The sequence below is a fragment of the Delphinus delphis genome, chromosome 19, assembly GCF_949987515.2.
Source record: "Delphinus delphis chromosome 19, mDelDel1.2, whole genome shotgun sequence".
Lineage (NCBI taxonomy): Eukaryota > Metazoa > Chordata > Mammalia > Artiodactyla > Delphinidae > Delphinus > Delphinus delphis.
The window spans coordinates 21,072,619-21,091,384 of NC_082701.1; the positions used below are offsets into that span (position 1 = coordinate 21,072,619).

General features: G+C 52.5%; 1 protein-coding gene and 1 non-coding gene across 3 annotated transcripts in view; both read left to right on the forward strand.

Moving 5' to 3' along the window:
* The window catches only part of MED24 (mediator complex subunit 24), a 31,369-nt gene that overhangs the window by 11,642 nt on the left and 961 nt on the right, over nt 1–18,766 (forward strand). The window contains exons 5-26 of one of the 2 annotated variants that reach the window (XM_059997089.1): nt 5,734–5,772; nt 6,121–6,194; nt 6,559–6,791; nt 6,935–6,991; nt 8,435–8,546; nt 8,698–8,848; nt 9,140–9,253; nt 9,760–9,807; nt 10,216–10,298; nt 10,582–10,668; nt 11,108–11,219; nt 11,682–11,824; nt 12,594–12,631; nt 13,074–13,156; nt 13,490–13,668; nt 13,787–13,886; nt 14,205–14,380; nt 16,229–16,493; nt 16,788–16,969; nt 17,147–17,237; nt 17,548–17,647; nt 18,507–18,587. In XM_059997089.1, coding sequence (XP_059853072.1) covers nt 5,734–5,772; nt 6,121–6,194; nt 6,559–6,791; nt 6,935–6,991; nt 8,435–8,546; nt 8,698–8,848; nt 9,140–9,253; nt 9,760–9,807; nt 10,216–10,298; nt 10,582–10,668; nt 11,108–11,219; nt 11,682–11,824; nt 12,594–12,631; nt 13,074–13,156; nt 13,490–13,668; nt 13,787–13,886; nt 14,205–14,380; nt 16,229–16,493; nt 16,788–16,969; nt 17,147–17,237; nt 17,548–17,647; nt 18,507–18,587 — 2,548 coding nt within the window. The remainder of the gene's footprint in view (nt 1–5,733; nt 5,773–6,120; nt 6,195–6,558; nt 6,792–6,934; nt 6,992–8,434; nt 8,547–8,697; nt 8,849–9,139; nt 9,254–9,759; nt 9,808–10,215; nt 10,299–10,581; nt 10,669–11,107; nt 11,220–11,681; nt 11,825–12,593; nt 12,632–13,073; nt 13,157–13,489; nt 13,669–13,786; nt 13,887–14,204; nt 14,381–16,228; nt 16,494–16,787; nt 16,970–17,146; nt 17,238–17,547; nt 17,648–18,506; nt 18,588–18,766) is intronic. The other variant, XM_059997090.1, reaches the window with a different exon arrangement.
* On the forward strand, nt 12,892–12,995 carry LOC132415656 (small nucleolar RNA SNORD124). The gene has a single exon (XR_009517377.1). It is a non-coding gene; the product is annotated as a small nucleolar RNA SNORD124 (small nucleolar RNA).

Consider the following 18,766-nt stretch of genomic DNA (forward strand, 5'->3'; position numbering starts at 1 on the left):
GTGTACAATTCACTGGTTTTTAGTATATTTAGAATTGTGCAACCTTCACCACAGTCATTTAGAACCTTTTCATCACTCCAAGAATTCTTACTGATTTTTCAGTCTTTTAGTATACTCTGTCTTGTAATCATTGTCTGATTTTTATGTTTTAAATTTTCTGTCACTTTTTTACTTTATCATTTTATTTTTTTAGCATGCAGAATTCTATTTATTTATTTTGACTGCACAGTGTGCCTCGCAGGATCTTAGTTCCCCAACCAGGCATTGAACCCAGGCCCTCGGCAGTGAAAGCATGGATTCCTAACCCCTGGACTACCAGGGAATTCCCCAGAATTTTATTTTATTATTAATTTTTAAAATATTTATTTATTTGGCTGCATCGGGTCTTAGTTGCGGCACACGGGATCTTCGTTGTGGGCATGGACTTCTCTCTAGTTCAGGCTTACGGGCTCTAGAGCACACGGCCTTAGTTGCCCCGCAGTATTTGGGATCTTAGTTCCCCAACCAGGGATCGAACCTGCGTCCCCTGCATCGGAAGGCAGATTCTTGACCATTGGACCACCAGGGAGGTCCCTCCCCAGAATTTTAAATATGTATTTGTTGTCAGGTTTAACCATTTTTTCCTCTGTATGGCTTTTGTCTTGCATAAGGGCTTCCCTGCTCCAAGGATCAGAATATAGTCTTTAATTTCTGCCAACACTTCACTTTGTTTAATCCATTTAAAACTTATTCTGGTGTGAGGAAGAGATCCAAATTTATTTATTTTTCCAAATAGATGGACAATTGGCTCAACTGCCTTTATTGAATAGGCCATTCTTTGTCATATCTTAAATTCTCCTATAGACTAGGGTCTATTTCTTGACATTCTAGTATATATCATTGACATATTTGTCTTTTCTTGTACCAGTACTTTACTGTTTTAATTACTATACCTTTATAGTATGTTTGATATCTTGTTAGGGAAGTGTTCCCTTAGTTGTTTTATTTTTCAAAAATTTCTTGGCTATTTTCAGGCATTTTCTTTTCCAGACAGATTTTAGACTTAAGTTCCTTAAAAAGGCCTTTTGCATTTTGATTGGGGTTTCCTTGACTTTGGATTTGTGGATCAATTTTAGAAATATCACTCTGATTGCAGTTTGAAGAATGAGTTGGAGGGAGGTAAGACAGAAAGCAGGGAGACAATTTTTCTGTAAAGGACCAGATAATAAATGCTTTCAGCTTAGCAGGCTGTATGGTCTCTGTTAGCAGGCCTATAACGTGTAGGCGATATAGAAGTAAGTGGACATGGCTGTGTCCTGATGCAGCTTTATTTACCAAAAAGGTGATGAGCCGGATTTGGCTTGCGAGCTGTTGTTTTCCAGCCCCTGATTTCGGCTGTTGCAGGGATTCAGGTAAGAGACGATACCAGCATAAACTTGAGAAGTGGCAGCAGAAAAAAAAAAAAGGTGAATTCAAGAACAAATTAGGAAGTGGCATTGCGAGGACTTGGTGATTAGCTGGATGAAAGGTGTGAGGGAGAGGAAGAAGTCAAGGCCAGTGTCTAGGTGTCTGGTTTGGACATCCGGATGGCTGATGGGATCGTAAGGAGACGGTGGGAGAAGAGCAGGACTGTTGTTAGCATTGCAGATGAGGGGTGGAGATGGCTTGTTTGATTCTGGCCTTGGTTCGTGGAAAGCGCCTGTGTGGGCTGTCAAAGAGAAGACACTCAGTAGGCAGTAGAACATCGATGTCTGGGACTCAGGAGGAGAGGTCAGGGCTGGAGCTACGGTTTAGGAGTTGTCAGCCGCAGGTGGTAATTGAAGGTATGGGCGTGGATGAGATTTACCCAGAGAGAGCGTGCAGAGGGAGCAAAGAAGTGACCCAAACCATGTTTCTAAGGAACCAGTCACATTTAAGGAACACACGTAGGAAGAGAATTCCTCATAGGAGTCTGAAAAGAAGGGGCCAGTGAGGAGAGAAGGAAAACAAGGGAGTGTGGTATCAAGAAAAACCCAGGGGGGACTTCCCTGGCGGTCCAGTGGTTAAGACGCTGTGCTTCCAATGCAGGGGCCGGGGGTTTGATCCCTGGTTGGGGAACTAAGATTCAGCATGCCTCAAGGCGTGGCCAAAAAAAAGAAAAGCCCAGGGAGGAGAGGACCAAAGGATGAGTAGGTGTTTCCTGGTGTGAGATGCTGCTGAGAGGTCAGCGAGATCAGAACTGAGAAGTATCCATGGGGTTTAACAAGTTTGTTGATGAGCTGAGAGATTTCATGTGGTGGGAAGGACAGAAGTGAATGGAGTGGGTCGCATTGTGAATGGAAGGTGGGGAGGTAGAGTGTAGAGAACTCCTATGACTGTGAAGAGAGCGTGGTGGTTAATTGGAAGTATAGGGTCTGCGGGAGTTTCTTTTAAAAAGAGAAGAATCTTGAGATGTGTAAACTGGTGGCAAAGGCAAGAGAGAGGAAGAGGCTGAAGTACCAGTGAGTGAGAAATAAATATATATGCGAGACCTCCATGACTTGCAAAGTGCTGTGCAAAATTAGTAATTTATTTTTCCTTCGGAGTCAAGAGGCTCTTTGGTCCAGTGCTGTGCGTGTAGAGAGCCCTTAGGAGTAGTTGAAGGCGTCGAATATGAAGAAGAGAAGGGGGATTAGAGAGCAGCTGCAGGGTCTCTCTGGGCTGGCCAGGTGTGCACTGGGCTGCGTCAATGGGCTCCAGCCTTGGGGGCTGGTGGTAGTTCAGAGCTTCTACGTTGATAGATATAGTAGGACTGAGATAAGTTATAAGTCCTGCTGTGAAAAACAGTTCACCATGTGGAAAGTATTTTTAGGTCTTTAGAGTAGAGGGCTTTATCGATACTGTTAGCAGAAATTCACTGAACACAATTCTGAATTTGGAGACAATAAATTCATGGTAACGAACAACATCCCTTAGAACATACAGAATTGGGGCTTTCTCTTGTGGTAGTTTGGGGTCAGTTTCTAGTGGAAACATCCAGCTCCCCCTTCAGGTTGGTATCCAGCAAGGTTCGGTTCACTTCCAAGCTCTTGCTATGGGGACATCAGTTATTAATAAACAAACACTCGCCTGGAATGCTATGGTCATCCTGCCAGGCAGGCTCCCAACTTTCTGGTCCCTGTCAGACACCAGCTAGTGCTTCACAGCGTGACCCGCTGAGAGTGGCACTAAACACTAATTGTGTATTTAAGTCCTCTGTGTGTTTTGCTCCTCTTTATCCAAGAATACTGGTTAAAAAATGTCTGAACAGAGAGCAGCCTGTTCATGTGAGGGAGAAATTATACATGGGAGGCATTGCCAAGCATGTAAAATTTGCCATACTGAGTCATTGAGGGTGACTTAGCTTTCTTCTTTTTTTAAAAAAATTTATTTATTATTTTTGGCTGCGTCCGGTCTTCGTTGCTGCGCACAGGCTTTCTCTAGTTGCGGCGAGTGGGGGCTACTCTTCCTTGCGATGCACGGGCTTCTCATTGCAGTGGCTTCTCTTGCCGCGGAGCACGGGCTCTAGGTGCACAGGCTTCAGTAGTTGCGGCTCGCGGGCTTCAGTAGTTGTGGCTCGCGGGCTCTAGAGCGTAGGCTCAGTTGTTGTGGCGCACGGGCTTAGTTGCTTCGTGGCATGTGAGATCTTCCTGGACCAGGGCTCGAACCCGTGTCCCCTGCATTGACAGGCGGATTCTTAACCACTGCGCCACCAGGGAAGCCCTAGCTTTCTTCTTAAATCTTTGGAAATTTCTTTTCCTCTAGTGAAGACAACCTATGAGGCAGGTGATTATCCTGACAGTTTCTGGCATTGTATTCTGCTTTTTATTTTGGTATATTTTGCCACTGATTTTGAGTATAGAGTTGTAACTTTTTTCTATAGTATTATTCATATTTGATCAGCATGCTATAATTTTTTTTTTTTTTTGCGGTACGCGGGCCTCTCACTGTTGTGGCCTCTTCCGTTGCGGAGCACAGGCTCCGAACGCGCAGGCTCAGCGGCCATGGCTCGCGGGCCCAGCCGCTCTGCGGCATGTGGGATCTTCCCGGACCGGGGCACGAACCCGTGTTCCCTGCATCGGCAGGCGGACTCTCAACCACTGCGCCACCAGGGAAGCCCGCTATAATTATTTTTTAAAAATATGACAACTTAAAAGCTCTCTGTTAGGTTTGATTTCATTCAGGACAGATTATTTCTTTTGAACTACATCTCCAATCTTATAATGGTGATAATAGGTTTTGCTAATAGAAATTTGTGTTACGGTAAAAATTTTTTCAGAATGCTAGTTACTAGAATTCGTCAAACCAAAGCAGTCCTACTATGTGGTAGGCCCCAGACTAGGTTCTAGGGAAACATATAAATTTAACACTATTTCTGTTCTCAGGGATCTTGCTGTTCAGATGGCATTTTGCGAAATGTGTTTTGCAGATACTAGTTAAATGAGATTCCTTGGTCAAGTAAATTGGAAAAATATTGCTTGCTTCATCTCCAGTGATCTTAGAGAGTCTCATTGTATACAAGTATATTATTATGGGTAAGAGCAGTCCTACAGTAAAGAAAGCTCTTTACTAAAAGAACCCTTAAAAAAAAGCTCTCTGTGTATGTTTATTTCAGGGTTTCTCAAATTCATATCACACAGAAGCTCTGCGTATGTGTGTGCATGTGTAAAAGTTTTTAACATCTTGAGGACCCTTTGGAACAGCATCACCCAATACAACTTTCTACAGTGATAAAAATGTTCTGTATCTGCGCTGTCCAGTACAGCAGTCACTAGCCCCATGAGCCTGTTGAGCACCTGAAATGTGGTTACTATGAGTAAGGAACTGAATTTTTAATGTTATTTAATTTAAACTTAAACAGCCATATGTGGCTAATGGCTTCCCTATTGGACAGTGCAGCTTTGGAAGCTACTTTGAGAAATATTGATCTAAAGTTGTGTTTTACTTATTCATTCTACAAACATTAACAAGTTGATGGTGGTCACCGAGTAAAATCACCCTTGTCTTTTTTTTTTTAACATCTTTATTGGAGTATAATTGCTTTGCAACGTTGTGTTAGTTTCTGCTGTATAACAAAGTGAATCAGCTATATGTACACACATATCCCCGTATCTCCTCCCTCTTGCGTCTCCCTCCCACCCTCCCTAAGCACCCTTGTCTTCAAGGAGCTCCTAGTTTGGTGGGGGCAGCAGGTACCCACTGTGTAATGATGGGTCTAAGGGGATTACTTGGAGCACCGAGAAAGGATTTCAGCTTTGGGTGGTGTCCTGGAGGTATCCTAGAGAATGAATATGTGTATTGAAATTCACTTCCTATTTCAAAGTGGAGTTACTACCTGTTCATTGCAAGAGCAGTTCGTATGTCTCCAGTTCTTGTCCAGATAAAATCACCCTTGGTAGGAGTTGCAGGAGTAGAGTAACTGACCTCACTTGTGTCCATTCTTCTGCCCACCAGCAGTCAAACCTTGTACTATACGGTGGACAGTGTGTGGCAGGTGAACATGAAACATGGCCCCTTTGAATACTCCCAAATCATCTTCTTAGTGGGTTTATGCTGGTGCTGTCAATCATAGTGAGTTTGATGGAAGCAGGGATGGGCACAGTGCCTGGTGTTACTGCCTCTGGGCTTGTGGAAGGCCTCTTGAAGGGGTTGAGATTTTAGGAGCAACTTTTAAGTGTCTGTGTTTTGTTCCTCTCAACTGTGTTGTTCCTCTCAGACACCAGTTTTCTGAACTTTATCTTTCTTCTTTCCCTCCAGATGGTGTCCTACTCCTCCGTCCTCACAGCTATCAGTAAGGTATGACCATAGATACTTACAAGCTAGATGGGGGATGGGGGGACAGAGATATGGTAGTGACAGATGGGGCCCCACCTCCTTGACTGCTCTGATAGAGTGACCTCTGTGGCTGGGCAGGCAGCACAGCATGCCTCTGGCTGGCATGGCTGCCTCCCATTAGAGGGAGGGGGATCCTAGGAAGTGGGCACTGGCAATTAGGAGCCAATTTCCAGTGTTGAAAGGCTGCCGAGTCTGAAACCTGGGGTTGGAGGAAAGATGAGCAGGACTCGTGAATGCGCCAACTGCCTCATGTTTGAGACTGGGGGGTGACTGGGACACCCCGTCGCATCGCCACTGTTCTCTCCACAGTTTGATGACTTTTCCCGGGACCTGTGTGTCCAGGCTTTGCTGGATATCATGGACATGTTTTGTGACCGACTGAGGTAATGGCAGGGATGAGGAGCTCACCACCTTCCAGCATTACCTTAGTGTAAAGGAGAAGCTCCCGGCATATAGGCTCAGACCATCTCTGTGGGTTCCCACACTTCTTCCCACCTGCTCGTCTGCACCCACCCATCCACGTCTTTTTCTACTTACTCCCTTAGGACTAAAGTGCCTCTTCTCTATTTGGAGTAACTCATTTGAAATCTTATCCAGTGAAAGCCAACAGGGCAGTCTTCCCCAGGACTTTGCAAGCTTCCCAACTTTCTTCCCTAGTAAGGGAGTGCCAGGCACTCTGGGGAACATGGGTGTGGGTCGGATTTCAGCCTTTGGATCAAAGACAGATTTTGCATCCTTTCCCGGTAGCTGTCACGGCAAAGCAGAGGAGTGCATCGGGCTGTGCCGGGCCCTTCTCAGCGCCCTCCACTGGCTGCTGCGCTGCACCGCAGCCTCTGCAGAGCGGCTCCGGGAGGGGCTGGAGGCCGGCACCCCAGCGGCTGGTGAGAAGCAGCTTGCCATGTGCCTGCAGCGCCTGGAGAAGACCCTCAGCAGCACCAAGAACCGGGCCCTGCTCCACATCGCCAAACTAGAGGAGGCCTGTATGTCCCCTGGTTCCCTGAGCCCCACCCGTCACTGCTCCCATAGCTGGTTCTTTAATTGAGAGGGGAGAGGCAGGATGCCATCCCACTTTTTTCCAGGAGGATCTGAAATCATCCCACTTCCTTTTTTTTCTCCCCATAAGCATTGCATACATCCCAGGGACTTGGGCAGGGTGGCACCCGAGCCAATCAACCAACAGGTATTTACTGAGCATTATTGTACGCCCAGCACTGTGCCAGGTGCTGGGGGTGGGGGCGGGGGGCTACCGAAGGGGCATGTGGCAGGGTCCCTGCCCTCAACAAGTGTACGTGCTAGTGGGGAGCAAGGCTAGTACATAATATACATGGAAAAAACGAGAGGTCAAGACAAGCACGCCATCCATCGCTGTGTTTGTCTCCATGTTACTCATCTGAAAGCAGATAACTTTTGTGTTTGAGTGCTGCCTAAAACATCCCTTTAAATGCAGTGCCTGCCTGCTGCCAGGCCTGTTGAGCCATACGCCTCTCTACTCAAGTGCAGATGTGAAACGTTGGAACCCTCCAGAGCCCGGGATCAGACAGATCACCTGGTGGGAGGGAAGACGGGTATTTCTGGACATGGGGCCTGAAGGCCACGGTCTTGCTGCTGAGGCTCGGGGCCACCTAAGGATCGCTTGTTCTCCAGTAACGAGAATGCTGGGGTGGGTTACACCCAGGTCTCTAGGACCTGGTTGAAGAACTTGTTACAGGATTAGTATATTTATTACTTCTCAAAATATGGCTATGGGCTATGAAAAGTCCAGAAAGATGATCACTACGTAAAAGTGGGCTATGTTGACAGTTTGTCTATTTTGAGCGCTTGACAAATGTTTATTGGCTTAAAAATGAATGAACTTTTAACTTAATTTTATTGGATCTCAGGTCTTATCTTTTTGTTTTTTTCCCCTATGCTACATGGAGGTTAATGGGCTAGTTGGCGCCATTATTCATCATTTGACCCTCTGGAAGTGTAACTAGGATAAGTGACTTATAAGTGCCAAACTGTGTGGTATAGACCATGAGTTCAGGCATTTAGGAGTAAGAGGTCAGTGGGTTGGACCAGTTGGGTAAGTTGTTAAAGGAGCTGGGGCTTGAACATAGACTCGCAGGGTAGTGAGAGTGTGAGGGGAGAAGGTGAGTAGGAGGGGCTTTTCAGAGGGGAGAACAGCGAGAGCAAAGGCCCAGACAGGGAGCAGGTGAACACAGAAGGCTGTTTAGGAATCCAGCTTGACTGCGGTGGAGAGCGGTGGCCACTTGCAAAGCTGGCCCACTCTTGGAATGATTTGTGGTCACCTCCCTGTTCTGGCCACTGGACTGCAAGCCCCCTGGGCCTCTCTCTGTCACTGCCTGTCTTCTGCCGTACCTAGTTTCTGAAGTCAGCTGTGGGCGACCCCTAAGGAATCGGGCTTCTGGGGATCGTTTCTAGTGGCTTCATCATTGGTGCTCACCCCCCTTCTGGAAACAGTGCATGCTGCCCTCAGGCCCCTAGCTTCCATGCCATCCTCGGGGGAAGCCTCCCTGCGTGGTTTTTGTGGGCCCAGGGGGTGCCAAGTCAAGGAGTTTGGGGCCAGTCTCTCTCTCTCCTCTGCTCCCCATGATTCTCTGCATTTTCTTTTCTCTGCCAGCCTCCTGGACTGCCATCGAGCATTGTCTCTTGAAGCTTGGGGAGATCCTGGCCAATCTCAGCAGCCCCCAGCTCCGGAGCCAGGCTGAGCAGTGTGGCACGCTCATTAGGAGGTACCTGCTCCCAGGGTGATCTGGTGAAGGGAGAGAGGAAAGGCCCGGGTATGGGGGGGAAGATGTGGCCTCTGGCCCTGACCCCTCTGCTCTCCCCTCCTCTCTGACTCTCCCTTACCGCCCGCACACTGTCCCCTCTGTGTCCCCTCAGCATCCCCACCATGCTGTCCGTGCACTCTGAGCAGCTGCACAAGACTGGCTTCCCCACGGTCCACGCGGTGGTCCTGCTTGAGGGCACCATGAACCTGACCGGCGAGACACAGCCCCTGGTGGAGCAGCTGATGATGGTGAAACGCATGCAGGTGGGAGGCCAGCGCTGCTTCTCTGTCCCCGGGGCGGGCCGGCTGTGTGGGGGCGGGAGGGAGGATTCTTCTGGTCTTTCAGGGGAGAAATAGGGTTTCTCCTAATTCGTGGTGGAACGTGCATGGTTCTGTCAGGTGGAATGGTTCTGCCATGTCGCCTGCTCTCCCTGGTTCTTGCACACGAGTCGGGGAGGTGCCTGTGCTGCCCTCCTGTGACCCACTGACCCCCGGGGTCAGGAGACGGGACGGGGGTGGGCGCCCTCTTACGCTCTCCCTTGGGTCTTCCCACAGCATATCCCCACCCCGCTCTTTGTCCTGGAGATCTGGAAAGCCTGCTTCGTGGGCCTCATCGAGTCTCCTGAGGGCACGGGGGAGCTCAAGTGGACAGCTTTCACCTTCCTCAAGGTACCTGGGACGTGGGAGCCACAGAGGGCCAGTCTCAGGATGGTTCCCAGGAAGAGCGGAGACACCCTGGGCCTTTGCCCCACGTTTCTCCCCGCTGACTTCATGCCCAGCTTGCCAGGTCCCCCAGCACAAGTTGCCCTGATTTTCCCTGAAGGTCCCAGGGCTGTTCAGCCTGCTTGGCAGGCTCTGCCATGTCTTGGCCCGCAGGTGCTGGGAGCTTGGTCGTCAGCCATGTTGGCGCGGGGCAGCTCCGGGAGCCCACTTTCACTTAGAGCGTTTCCTTGTTGAGCCATGGCAGTGCGGGGTTCCTGGGCCCTGCGGGCTGAGGGCAGCGGGCGCGTGGCTAGACGTCAGCTTTCGCATTTGGCTCTTGGAGCACCTTCACTTCCAGGGCAGGAGTGTTCCTGTCTCAACCCAGAGCAGGGGGACGGAAGGGATGCCTTTCGTTCTGGGTGAAAGAGAGAAGAAATTGAGCTGCCTGTTTTTCCCCCTGCCTCACCCTGTAGATTCCACAGGTTTTGGTGAAGTTGAAGAAATACTCCCATGGGGACAAGGTAAGTTAAAGAAATGAGATGGGGAGTTGGCATGGGAACAGGTGAATCCTTGTTACAGCTCTGGAGAAACAAGGGCAAGGGAAGGGTCACTTGGCCCTACCTGGGCGGTAGTGTGTTCTTGTGCTGGGGAGGGCTGGAAGCGGGGGTATCCCCCGAGCACTCGCGGGCATCCACGCACAGAAGGCAGCCAGGCTGCTCCGGAGGCGAGGGTGCCCGGGATGACCAGGGCCGAGATGGCAGGGAGCAGTGATGCCCCATCCTGTCCCCGTCCAGTCGCTGGAAGCCAGCAGTGGGCACGGCCGACCTGTAGGCGGCTGTGCCCAGCGGGGTGTCATTGTGAGCCTGCCTCACGGGCCGTGGGTGGGCGGAGGACCTGGAAGCCAGAAGGCAGTTTCTGTCTCTTTGCAGGACTTCACCGAGGATGTCAATTCTGCTTTTGAGTTCCTGCTGAAGCTCACGCCCTTGCTGGACAAAGCCGACCAGCGCTGCAAGTATGAGGTCCCCTGCTCACCTCACTGTACTGGCAGGAGTCCTGGCTCTTCCCCGCTCTTTGTGCCAGATCAGCACCGGGGACCGGCTCCTCGTTCCTCCTCTCGGCAGGGGCAGGAGGCAGCAGCCCCGTGGTTGCCGAGTGCCCAAGCCCTTCTGCCTCCCCTCAGGCACTCAAAATGTTCTTCACCCTAAAGGAGGGAGGATGTTGGGCAGGGTCTCACGGCTCGCCCTCCATAATCCCTGCAGTATGCCTAGGCCCCCCATCATCTTTTTCCCTCACAGCTGTGACTGTACAAATTTCCTACTCCAAGAATGTAGCAAGCAGGGGCTTCTGTCTGAAGCCAGTACGAACAACCTCATGGCCAAGCGGTAAGTATGAACTCCTGGGCTGGCCCATGGGCCCCTTGACCACCCGCCTCATGTCCAGACTGGGCTGCTGGGTGCCTTTTCCCTCCTGTCGAGGGTTTGAGTGTGGGTGATGGGAACCACACCTAGGGTTACCAGGGACAGGAGACACTGATTTCTGCAGACCAGGGTTTTGCACTGTTAGGGCTTTAACTCTCGCCCTCCTTTGTGATCGAAGTAGAAATTGTAAGACTTCCTTCAGTCTTAAATGAACTTTCAAAACAGATGTGATGACTAGAGACGATTTGAAGCAGTTGCGATACTGGACGCACTTTCATAGGCATCACCCGAGCCCGTGGTGCTTATGTGCTTCGCGCCTTCTCTGTGCCTCTGCTCCTGGGCCTGGACTAAGGAGCGTGTCAGGAATTCATCTCTGTTCCCTTACCTTCTCTTGTGGCCACAGCAAAGCAGACCGGGAGCACGCACCTCAGCTGAAATCAGATGAAAATGCCAACATCCAGCCCAACCCCGGGCTGATCCTCCGCGCGGAGCCCACCGTCACCAACATCCTCAAAGTGAGTACGCTGTTCCCTTGCCACCAGGGGCATACCTTCCCTCTTTCCAGTTTCCCTCTTCTTCCAGATAAGTAAATAGGCCACGGACCTCTCTCTCTTCTGGTTACTTTGGAAGTAGAGAAAGGGGGAAGGTGAGGGAAGCGCCCCTGGAAACAAGTGTTTGTTGAGCTTCACTGGTCAGCCAGGCGCTGTGGTGGGTGTGGAAACAGCGCTGAATCGCACAGCAGAGACCTCGCCCATCCTGACTCCAGCGCCATCGTCCATCCCAGTTTAGTCGAGAGGAATGGATCGGAGAGCAAAGAACTTAAGGAACGGCTTTCCAGATTGGAGTCAGATGTCGATTAAATGGCAGGTCCTGGTATCCCGTTTAATGGAGACATGCAGAGAGAGAAACTGTGGCTAGGCTGTACCTGGGGGGGTCTTCAGTGTTCTTCAGGACTTGGTTTCCTGTCTTGTCCCCAGACGATGGATGCAGACCACTCCAAGTCCCCGGAGGGGCTGCTGGGGGTCCTGGGCCACATGCTGTCTGGGAAGAGCCTGGACTTGCTGCTGGCTGCTGCTGCGGCCACTGGGAAGCTTAAGTCCTTTGCCCGGAAATTCATCAAGTAAGGAAGCCTGAGCTCCTGACCAGGGTCTGGGAGGCACGTGTGAAGGAGGAGGTGGGAACTTCCCTGGTGGCCCAGTGGCTAAGACTCTGTGCTCCCAATGCAGGCGGCCCGGGTTCGATCCCTTGTCAGGGAACTAGATCCCACATGCCGCAACTAAGAGTTCACATGCCGCAACTGAAAGATCCCACGTGCTGCAGTGAAGATCCCGTGTGCTGCGACTAAGACCCGGCACAGCCAAATATAAATAAATAAATATTAAAAAGAAAGAAAGCAAAAAACAAAGGAGGAGGTGGCAGAATAAGGGCAAGGCACTGGGGTCTGAGTCTCCCCAGAGATGCCAAGGCAGAGCATGCCAGCTGGAGACCTGGGGGAAGGGCCCGTTCTCTGGACATGAAGTGCTGTTTTCTCTTCAGCTGAGGATGGAGTGCAGGTGTTTGGCAAGGTGACGAGGTGTTGGATAGCAGGTGTGGAGGGATGGTGTTCATACCCACTTATTAATAAGGGACTCTCAAATTCTGCTGACTTTTTGGATTGACCTGGAATTTGATGTGTAGAATGTTGTTCCATTCAGCGAGCCATTCTCTAGGCCTTGGAAATCTTTTGAAAATAGAAAGAGTTCTTGTTTCTGTAGCAATGGTGTTCCTTTTAAGTTGAACCCATAATTCAGACTCTAGTGACCGCCTCTCTGAGTGGGCAGAGCCCCTGACCCCAGCCGCTGCCCAGCCCTTGCCCTGGTTGATGCAACCTGTCTCCATTCCTTCTGCAGTTTGAATGAATTCACGACACACCGCAGCGAAGAAAGCAGTAAGTCAGCTCCACACACCCCCAGGCCCAGTGGTGCTGAAGGAGGGGTGTGGAGGGAGAGAACAGGGGAGGGAAGAGGACACTTTTGCTCATCCTGGGGAGGCTGTGTTCTCCCCTAGGAATGACTGACTGAAGCTTTTGGGGAGCCGTGAAAGAGGGTCATGCTGGGAAAAGCATTCTTCCCAAACCACCCTTTGCCTCTCTCCATCCCCCCTTGCGATTTGGTCAGGTGTTGGGGGAAAGGAGGGTTCAGGAGTCTTTGGTTCCAAGGAAGGGATGATGTTCCAACTGAGACTCAAGAAAAGGATTCTGAGCCTCAGAGCTTTGAAGGAGCCACTCGGTCCCTGACCTTCCTTGAGGCAGATCTTGAGCCCCTCCCGACCCAGACAAGGCCTTTGGGCCCCTGCCCTAGGCTGGGGGTCAGCCTTTTCATCCTCCACAGCCAAGGCGGCCTCAGTTCGAGCCTTGCTCTTTGACATCTCCTTTCTCATGCTGTGCCACGTGGCCCAGACCTATGGCTCAGAGGTGAGTGACGGGGAGCAGTCAGGCTTGGGGCACTTGGGACAAAGGGGAAGGTAACAACCAATAAGTCTCCCCACCTCACACCCCTACCCCACCCCCGTCAATGTCCCAAGCCAGTTAGTTCTCCTGGCTGCAGAAATCAGATGCCCCCGCCCCAAGTCAATAGATGCCCCCTTGTCATGTCCTGAATCCTTCAGTTCCACTAGGTGGCAGCATAGCCCCTGTCTTTCCCCCTCAGACCAATTTGTCCCCAGTTCTTCAGGCTGGGAGCGGGGAAGCCACTGGGCAGGAAGAGAGGTGCGGGGTGCTGCACCTCCCCACCCCCTCCTTTCTCAGGTGATCCTGTCCGAGTCAAACACGGGAGGAGAGGTGTTCTTCTTTGAGACCTGGATGCAGACCTGCATGCCCGAGGAGGGAAAAATCCTGAACCCTGACCACCCCTGCTTCCGGCCCGACTCCACCAAAGTGGAGTCCCTGGTGGCTCTGCTCAACAATTCCTCGGAGATAAAGCTGGTGTCAGTGGCCTGGGCGCCCACTCCAAGGGTGGTAGTGCGGGTAGGGCCCAGACCCTCTCCCTCAGCCCATCCCACGCCCCCCAGTGGTGATTTTTCTCCCATTCCCACCCTCTCGTAGGCAGATGAAGTGGCATGAAGCCTGTCTCAACATTTCGGCGGCCATCTTGGAAATCCTCAATGCCTGGGAGAATGGGGTGCTGGCCTTTGAGTCCATCCAGGTAGCCCCACCTTTCCAGCGGCCTTCTCTCTTCCCTGAGACACAGAGGCAGTCTTCGATAGCTTGTCAGATTTCGTAAGAACGAAAAGGCCCTTAATCCAGGAGCCTGTGTGTGGCTCTTGATCTTTCTTGTGGTCATAGTGTTAGCTGCTCCGTCCCCCGCAGGGAACTTGGGGAAAATCAGGCCTGTGGTGAAAAGAGGCATGGAACACGGCCCTGGATCCCACTGACGCGCTGAGCTGCCCACGGAGGCCGGGGCAGGTGGTGGCCAGGGAAGGGGAGAGGGTGGCCCCATCACCCTTCCCCCCTCCCCCCCCAGAAAATCACCGATAACATCAAGGGGAAGGTGTGCAGCCTGGCAGTGTGTGCTGTGGCCTGGCTTGTGGCCCACGTGCGGATGCTGGGGCTGGACGAGCGTGAGAAGTCGCTGCAGATGATCCGCCAGCTGGCAGGGCCGCTGTACAGCGAGAACACCCTGCAGTTCTACAACGAGAGGTCAGCGGCCCATCCCCTCCCTTCTGGAACTCTGCAGGTCTGTCCTGAGGAGCCAGCGCCTCTGGAAACCACTCTCTTCCTCTTCTCTTACCTTCCCAAACATGCAGCTCACCTGCTCAGTCTCTTCCTCACTCACTCACGTTCTCAATCACGTCTTCACTCACTGACTCAGCAACACTTAGTGTGTGTCTCTGTGCCGGGAGTGTTATTACCCAGCACCCGCTGTGTGTGCGCCGGAACTACAGACCCCACGTGGCTATGATTCCTGCCCTTGAAGGGCTCGAGTCCTGGGGAGCTGGCTTGCCAGAACGGAATGGTTATCTTAGCTCTGTCACTCTTAAGGAACTGTGAGCCCATCTGTAGATCTTATAGGCCTTGGGCCTGTCCACCCCCTCCCTACCCTGCCCCTCCAGGCCCAGCTATCTTCTGTACCATTTTCCTGCCTGGGCTTTTCAGGGACTTGGAGGACCTCCCTAGCGACTTCAGCTGTGTTGAGTTCAGTGGTGTTTGTTCATTTGCCCATCCAATAAGCTTTTTAAAAAAAATACGGTAAAAAATACCTAACATAAAGTTTACCACCTTAACCATTTTTAAGGGCACAGTTCAGTAGTGTGTTAAGTATATTCACACTGTTGTGAAACAGATATCCAGAACTTTTTCATCTTGTAAATCTGAACCTGGACCCGTTAAACAACACCCCTTCCCCCAGCCCCTGGCAACCACCGTCCTACTTTCTGTTTCTCTGAATTTGATTTCTTTAGGTACCCCATGTAAGTGGAGTCATGTAGTGTTTGTCTTTTTGTGGCGGGCATATCTCATTTTGTGTAATGTCCCCAAGGTTCAACCATGTCATTGCATGTGTCAGAATTTCCTTCCTTTTTAAGGCTGGATCGTATGTATATGCCACATTTTGCTTATCCATCCCTTGGTTGATGGACACGTGGGTTTCTTTCACTTCTCGGCTTTTGTGAATAGTGCTGCTGTGAACGTGGGCATGCGCCAAGCAATGAGTTATGAGCGATGACCCACAAGGTAGCCATCAGGATGTCTTTTAAGAGAAGTGGAAACACTGAGCTGAAATGAGGTTGGGAGGATCTGTAAAATCCCGTCTCCTCTTTATTCCTCCCCTCCCTCAGCGTCCTCCCCGCAAAAGTCATGGACTGTTTTCTGTGACGTAATCCATTCTAAGCACCCTGACTCCTGTCTGGGAAATCTGTGGCTCGATCATGCAGGTGGAAATAGTGGCCGTGAAAGTCATGGTGACTTTCCCAGAGCCACCCAGTGTTCCCCGAACGGTTAGCGCTCAGGCCCAGGCCTGCATTCCTTGTCGAAGACTCTTCATGAGAAAATTCCTGGATATACATTTATACTTGCCCAGCTACCAACGGCCGGGAAAAGTCTTGTGGGGCAGTCCTTGGGCCCTTGTCCTGGAAGTAACAGCTACTTTGGGAGGAGGCCAAGGCTGGGTGGGGAACCCCCGCAAGCACTCAGCCTAGAGGGAAGTGACTGTATTTATTTATGCCAGAGGATTGTCAGGGCCCAGGCCTGGGGGATGGAGGAAGTTGGAGAGAGAGAGTGAGAGAAAGTATGAATGAATATATTGCTAGAATGACCTGGGGGAGGCAAGTGCCCCGGCCCCCCATAGGCTGGTGCCGGAGCAGGACTCGTGGGGTCAGGTCTCCTAGGGGTTTGCAACTTCCCCTTGTCTCCTCCCTCAGCATAGAATGGGGTTAATTCCGTAACCCGAGTCCTGGGAAGGGTCGGGCCTGCCTGTTCCTGCCCCCACCCCAGCTATTGAACCTGCTGCTGCCTGAACCATAGGCCCTCCCGCCTCCCTCCCCCCATCAGGGTGGTGATCATGAGCTCCATCCTGGAGCATATGTGTGCGGACGTGCTGCAGCAGACGGCCACACAGATCAAGTTCCCATCCACGGGCATGGACACCATGCCCTACTGGAACCTGCTGCCCCCCAAGCGACCCATCAAGGAGGTGCTGACGGACATATTTGCTAAGGTGCTGGAGAAGGGATGGGTGGACAGTCGCTCCATCCACATCTTTGACACCCTGCTGCACATGGGAGGCGTCTACTGGTTCTGCAACAACCTGATTAAGGTACTGGGGTTGGGGGTGGGGGTGGGCTGGGGGGAACAGGCGTCCTCAGACCGCCGGAGACAGCTGGGAAAACGCCTGACGGGACCAAGTGTGGTCTGGTCCTCTGGCTTCTCAACCCCCAGCCCAGTCGGCCGGGCTTCTCTGCGAGGCCCACTGAATGCAGAGAAGATTCCTTGGACTCCAGAGGCCGGTCCTCGCCTCGGGAGCTCCTGGGGTCTGAAGGGAGTTGCAGGACGTCACTGCCCACGTTGAGGGCCCTCAGCTCCTCGGTCCTCCTCTGCCCCGTCCTTCCAGGAGCTGTTGAAGGAGACGCGGAAGGAGCACACGCTGCGGGCGGTGGAGCTGCTCTACTCCATCTTCTGTCTGGACATGCAGCAAGTGACCCTGGTCCTGCTGGGCCACATCCTGCCTGGTCTGCTCACCGACTCCTCCAAGTGGCACAGCCTCATGGACCCCCCTGGCACCGCTCTCGCCAAGTAGGATTTTGTGGAGAGCCTTAAGTCCCCCCAGCCTGGAGTGGGGCACCCTGCCTGGGCCACCCAGGAAGCTGGGCTGTGGGGAAGCCCTGTCGGGTGGGGCCTGATCAGCATGGGCACAGAAACCGCGTCGGGGCCTCTTTGATTTTACCCCCTTTTCCTGGACCCCTTTGCCAGGCTGGCCGTCTGGTGTGCCCTGAGTTCCTACTCTTCCCACAAGGGGCAGGCGTCCTCCCGCCAAAAGAAGAGACAGCGCGAAGACATCGAGGTAGGGTAGGGGCCCCTTCCCCCGTTCATTGCCCTTGTGCTTGTTCAGCAGATGCTCACTGAGCCTCTTCTGGTAAGAGGCGCCTTCCCGGGCACAGGCAGCCAGGCATGGTCCCTGCCTCTGGGCCACTGTGTCAGGGGTGACTGTGTGGGAGGGTCTCTCCCTAGGGTAGTGGGAGAGGCGAGGAGAGGGAAGCTGACCCCCTGGAGATGCTGCCTGTGGCCTGTGGGGGCTTGACTCCAAACTGAGCTCCAGTCCTGGAAGATCTGGGGATGCAGCTGTGGGTAACAGTGGCTCTCCTGCCCCCCAGGATTACATCAGCCTCTTCCCCTTGGATGACATGCAGCCCTCGAAGCTGATGCGACTGCTGAGCTCCAATGAGGAAGATGCAAATATCCTTTCGAGTCCCAGTGAGTGTGTGGACGGGCCGGGCGGGCTGTTTCCTTTCCCGGGAACTCACTCCTCCTGAGAGCTGCTCTGCAGCTCGCTGGCTGGTCGGAGAGGCTGTGGTAGGAGTCTGCCCCGTTCTGTCCCCTACGGATGCTCTGCTTCCTCTCCTCGAGCCACCAAAGCTTGCTGTGGATCACTCCCTAAGGGCTGAAGCTCTTCTGCCCAGATCCCATCCCAGCCCGGGGTGCATAGTTGACCCTTCCCCACGCCTCACGGCAGTGAGTTCACTGCCTTGGGCACAGTCTGTGCCACTGACTCACAGCTCTGACCTTCCTTCCCCTGAAGCAGGCCCTGAGACCTGGAGCAGGCCTGGGCTGGTACTTGGGACTGCTCCCCACTCTTCCTGCCTGGAGAGCACCCCAACTCCACCTGCTTCCCTAGATGTCATCGCCTCTCCTTGCTAAGGGCTCTTCCGTGGCGTTTAATTTTTCCTGTTTCCAGAGATTTCTCCTGAGCCTAGAAGTTTCTCTGAGGTCTTTTAGGGACTAGGGGACCAATTGTGCACTTGAACAGAGGAAAGCTGCCATGGCCTTTGGCTAGTTACTTAGCAAATCTCAGCCTCAGCTTCCTCGTCTGTAAAACGGAGACGTGAGGATTAGCGGTTTCAGCCGTACGCAGCCCACAGATTGGCACCTGGCGGTGACCAGATGGTAGTTCTCTCTCACCTGCTTGTGGGGAAGCCTGTATTTGGGGACCGTGTGACTGGACCCAATCATCTTCTCCGGCCGGGCCCTCCACCCCCGACAGGCGAGGGCTCCCGTGGGCGGCGGTTCGGAACTCAGGAGGCCATTGGCTCAGTGCCCCTCGCTTGCCCCACAGCGGACCGGTCCATGAGCAGCAACCTGTCAGCCTCCCAGCTTCACACGGTTAACATGAGAGACCCGCTGAACCGAGTCCTGGGTGAGGCCTCCCAGCCCCGCTCCCCACCCTCCTCCCCTTTGCCCTCCGTCCCCCCTGATTGCCAGCTCTCCTGTCTCCCCCAGGCCCCCGTCGCGTCCCTCTCTGGCTCGCCCCCAGCTTTCCTTTGTACTTTCTCTTTTTGACGTCCCCATTTGGGGGGCCACCCTTAGCACTTCTTT